This window comes from Coregonus lavaretus (genome assembly GCF_964263955.1).
Source record: "Coregonus lavaretus genome assembly, contig: HAP1_SCAFFOLD_171, whole genome shotgun sequence".
Lineage (NCBI taxonomy): Eukaryota > Metazoa > Chordata > Actinopteri > Salmoniformes > Salmonidae > Coregonus > Coregonus lavaretus.
The window spans coordinates 268,188-273,244 of record NW_028160460.1 but is presented as its reverse complement, the minus strand read 5'-3'; the positions used below and the strand labels follow the sequence as shown (position 1 = coordinate 273,244).

The following is a 5,057-nucleotide window of genomic DNA, read 5'->3' as shown; positions in this document are numbered from 1 at the left end:
GTAGTTGGGTTTCCCAAGGGACTTCATAGGCCAACATAGCTAACCTAAATTGTAAATATAAAAAAAAGGGTTGCCTGGTAATGTGTATGTATCTTTAAAATATCTGAATGTCCTCAAACCATTACTGACCACATCGGCAAGGGTACGGCTTCCACATTTGGACCATTGGGGGGATGCAAATGGCCGCCCTCCACATAGCAAGGCATAATACCCAACATCTGATCTGAGGCTTTTGACCATTCTTTTTTCTTAATCATTGTTGGGAAAAAATGTGATCCAGATCAGATGTTGGGTACTATATTTATTGAATAGTATATGAATCCTATCAATTAAAAGGGACAATTTGGGCGCAATAAATTAGCAAAATATCTCAGAGATCAAATTATATTTATATTACATCACAAAATAATTCATCTTAATTTCTAAACAATCTGAGATGGTGGATGTGGAAATCTTACTCCTTCTTCTCTTTTGAGGTGGAACCTGATTCGAAATAGGTTCCCATGCATCCATAACCTTTCCAAGCGGCTACTGCAGCCCCTGCTACTAACGACACCGGAGAGCCGTACAAGGCTCCCAACCCCAATGCAGCCGTACTGGCAAGCGCTGACCAGCTGCATTCAGTCAATTTCCCTTCTCTTTTTCTGCTTTCTTCCTCCTCCTGTCTCCTCTCTCTCTCTCTGTTCTCCTTTTCCTGTCTCTTCCTCTCATTTTCCGCGTTGATCTTCCTCTGGGCCTCCTGGTACATCTCGTTGGTGTAGTGTTGTCCTCCATTCCTCTTCACCATCTCCTCTATCTTCTTCAGCAGCTCTGGGACCTGAGTGTTATCTCTTCTCTTGTCATTATTTAGGGAGTGATATCTGCCCCCACAGATATTGATGAGTTTCCGTAGCTCTTTGCTCTTAGCCAGAAACTCCTCCACTGATTTACCCTTCAGTTGATCTCCATGTGTGAACAGCAAGATGGTGTACATTGAGGCTTCTTCTCCAAAGTTCTCCTGGATCCACTTCACAGTGTTCTGCTCCTCCTCTGTGAACCTCCCCAGTCTGATCACCAGCAGGAACACATGAGGTCCTGGGACTGACATTTCTATACACGTGACTATTTCACTTCTCATCTCTTCTGGAGACATGGAAGTGTCATAGAGCCCCGGGGTGTCAATGACATCAATCTTCCTCCCAGCCACCACTCCACTCTGTTTCTCACTCTGTGCAGTCACAGACACTGGAGAAGCCTCCACGTTAAACACTACACTCCCCAGGATGGTGTTTCCTGTTGCACTCTTCCCTGCTCCAGTCTTTCCCAGCAGAACTATCCTCAGGTCAGAGGGCTGGCCTGAAACTGTGGAAACAGACAACAAATGCTTGATTTGATAGTGGGTGTCTTGATAAAAGGCTACTGAAAACACTTTGTATTTCCATGCATATATATGTGTGTGTGTGTGTGTGTGTCTGTATGTGTGTCTGTGTCTTTCCTGGTCGAGGGTTGACGAGACATTAACTGCTTCTCTTCTAGTCAAATAATCAAATAACATTCAGCTCATACACCCATATATATATAAACTCAGCAAAAAAAGAAACGTCCCATTTTCAGGACCCTGTCTTTCAAAGATAATTCGTAAAAATCAAAATAACTTCACAGATCTTCATTGTAAAGGGTTTAAACACTGTTTCCCATGCTTGTTCAATGAACCATAAACAATTAATGAACATGCACCTGTGGAACGGTCGTTAAGACACTAACAGCTTACAGACGGTAGGCAATTAAGGTCACAGTTATGAAAACTTAGGACACTAAAGAGGCCTTTCTAATGACTCTGAAAAACACCAAAAGAAAGATGCCCAGGGTCCCTGCTCATCTGCATGTACGTGCATTAGGCATGCTGCAAGGAGGCATGAGGACTGCAGATGTGGCCAGGGCAAAAAACTGCAATGTCCATACGCCTAAGACAGCGCTACAGGGAGACAGGACGGGCTGATCGTCCTCACAGTGGCAGACCACTTGTAACAACACCTGCACAGGATCGGTACATCCGAACATCACACCTATGGGACAGGTACAGGAAAGCAACAACAACTGCCCAAGTTACACCAGGAATGCACAATCCCTCCATCAGTGCTCAGACTGTCCACAATAGGCTGAGAGAGGCTGGACTGAGGGCTTGTAGGCCTGTTGTAAGGCAGGTTCTCACCAGACATTACTGGCAACAATGTTGCCTATGGGCATAAACCCACCGTCGCTGGACCAGACAGGACTGGCAAAACGTGCTCTTTACTGACGAGTCGCGGTTTTGTCTCACCAGGGGTGATGGTCGGATTCGCGTTTATCGTCGAAGGAATGAGCGTTACACCGAGGCCTGTACTCTGGAGCGGGATCGATTTGGAAGTGGAGGGTCCGTCATGGTCTGGGGCAGTGTGTCACAGCATCATCAGACTGAGCTTGTTGTCATTGCAGGCAATCTCAACGCTGTGCATTACAGGGAAGACATCCTCCTCCCTCATGTTGTACCCTTCCTGCAGGCTCATCCTGATATGACCCTCCAGCATGACAATGCCACCAGCCATACTGCTCGTTCTGTGCGTGATTTCCTGCAAGACAGGAATGTCAGTGTTCTGCCATGGCCAGCGAAGAGCCCGGATCTCAATCCCATTGAGCACATCTGGGACCTGTTGGATCGGAGGGTGAGGGCTAGGGCCATTCCCAACAGAAATGTCTGGGAACTTGCAGGTGCCTTGGTGGAAGAGTGGGGTAACATCTCACAGCAAGAACTGGCAAATCTGGTGCAGTCTATGAGGAGGAGATGCACTGCAGTACTTAATGCAGCTGGTGGTCACACCAGATACTGACTGTTACTTTTGATTTTGACCCCCCCTTTGTTCAGGGACACGTTATTCCATTTCTGTTAGTCACATGTCTGTGGAACTTGTTCAGTTTATGTCTCAGTTGTTGAATCTTGTTATGTTCATACAAATATTTACACATGTTAAGTTTGCTGAAAATAAACGCAGTTGACAGTGAGAGGACGTTTCTTTTTTTGCTGAGTTTATATACCCCACATGCCACCAGGGATCTCTTCACAGTCCCAAAGTCCAAAATGGAAAAATAAAATAAAAAAGATTAAACAACTTCTCATGGAATGGCGGGAAATGTGAAGGGACACAAACACAAACACACTCATTTATTTGTTTTATTGCATTATTGTTATTATTATTAATGTATTTATTTGTGTGACTGTCCTTGTCTATCAGTGGAGTGTTATTTGTCATGTTTTGTGTTTTTTGTTGACCCCAGGAAGAATATCTGCTGCCTCTGCAAAAGCTAATGGGATACAAACAAACAAACAAACAAGTGTGTAGTGTGTGTGTGTGTGTGTGTGTGTGTGTGTGTGTGTGTGTGTGTGTGTGTGTGTGTGTGTGTGTGTGTGTGTGTGTGTGTGTGTGTGTGTGTGTGTGTGTGTGTGTGTGTGTGAGAGAGTGTGTGTGTGTGTGTCTACCTTGGCATTGACCAGTGAAGTCTTGCAGACAGAGTATCAACAGGAACAGAATCTTCAGAATCCTTCCTCTTCCTTGAGCCATTACTTCTACTGCAGCCAATCAAAAGCATGGAAACAGATGATGACCTCGTTACAAAATTCAAAGTCAACATTTCTTCGGTGACTCATCCCAGAATGTTTGGCAAAGTTCCAACGTTTACAGATGAGGATAAACTAAATTATATATTTTTCTCAGCTATTTGACTTTCAACCAATAAAAACTATAAACTATAAAAAGAGTAATGATATATGGTATAACTGTCGATAAACACAGTACATTCCCTAACAACGTAGCCTATATCAGGTGGACATAATGTACTCATATGCATATCAAATGATGATCTAAACATGGTTATTATTCTACCGTTGCCTGGCTGCTACGTGTCAAGACCAGATAGACCAGTTAGACGTCGTGTACCCATTAACATCACAGCTACTGTGTAAACAGACAGGAAAAGTTCAAACTATAATTAAGTGGAATCAGTATAACTGAAACCAGCGCTTAATGTGTCGGAACACAAAGGGTGCGTTACTCTGCTCAGACGTTGCTGACGCCAGATCTTACAACGCCTGGATAGGTATTTTACATATCAGCTAACCACATCATGTGTTTTAGCAATCTGTCAGTCAACCATTGGTTGATGCATGCAACGTCTAAGCGGTGGAGCGCGACCTTAGTCAGCACTGACAATAACCTGCAGGTGTGTCCCTCACAGCAACAACCTGCTATAAGATGGTTGTTGACCCAAGATCGGCCCCCTTGAACAAGATATAGTATACTACACTAAACAAGGTAAATGTTTCAGGTAAAAGTCAAACCATGTTTCTCCTTTCACTGTTCTACAATATTAAAACGTGTATAAATACAAAACATACTGTACAGCATAATGTGATTGTTAACAGCTATATGATTTTATTGTTTTGACATTTTAATGATAAGTGATGTAAACATATGATTATTTATGCGTAAATGTTAACAGACCTGGTATTAATAAAATGTCTACTTAATATTGTGCTACATTTATTCAAATATTGTAGAATAGATTGTTGTGCAACATTTTATTAGTAAGGAAGTTAAGTTGTATACTCACTTTTAGTGTGGTTGCACAGATCTGTTAATTGTTGTTCCCTGTTGTCACTGAGAGAGCTGAAGCAGTGGGCCTGCTGGTTTTGCACAGCCAGGTGCCCCAGGTGGGTGGAGATGTACCTTAAGGACCAATGGAATGGTCTAAAACTCATGCAATACTAAAGCGCCCAATGTGCTGCACCTTACATTCTGTTAAGTTTCATTTTCCCAGCAACTAGTCATTTCAAGCCAATGAGTGTTGCTAGGCAAACATTATTCTACTCAGGACAGGCAGAGTCTGAATTCTGATTGGGTGTCGCTGTTTAATCTTGGCTGCTTGCCAGAATCAGAAGCTAGGCCACAGAAAATGAAATATGTCTGACACATTTTACCTTTGGAAAAAAAGTATAAAAATTACAATTAAAAACAGCATGTATTTGCCTAGCCTGGTCCCAGATC

General features: G+C 43.0%; 1 protein-coding gene across 2 annotated transcripts; it reads right to left on the bottom strand.

The window, feature by feature from the left end:
* Positions 1 to 370: 370 nt before the first annotated feature.
* LOC311121790 (GTPase IMAP family member 9-like) lies at positions 371 to 4,684 on the bottom strand. Of its 2 annotated transcripts, none has more exons than XM_084196240.1 (3): positions 4,624 to 4,684; positions 3,494 to 3,583; positions 371 to 1,341 (listed from the first exon to the last, which is right to left on the bottom strand). In XM_084196240.1, exons 2-3 carry the CDS (start codon positions 3,573 to 3,575, stop codon positions 455 to 457), a joined length of 969 nt encoding a protein of 322 aa, XP_084052366.1. In that variant the 5' UTR covers positions 3,576 to 3,583; positions 4,624 to 4,684; the 3' UTR covers positions 371 to 454. The 2 variants fall into 2 exon arrangements, with proteins under 2 accessions (XP_084052366.1, XP_084052367.1); XM_084196241.1 differs by having other exon boundaries at positions 3,494 to 3,580; positions 4,624 to 4,671.
* Positions 4,685 to 5,057: the final 373 nt, after the last annotated feature.

Excerpts from the sequence above, each read along its gene's own strand:
- LOC311121790 (XM_084196240.1), bottom strand. The coding sequence starts at position 3,575 with ATGGCTCAAGGAAGAGGAAGGATTCTGAAGATTCTGTTCCTGTTGATA. Across the intron at positions 1,342-3,493 it reads CTTCACTGGTCAATGCCAAG|TTTCAGGCCAGCCCTCTGAC; the intron begins GTAGACACACAC and ends CTGTTTCCACAG.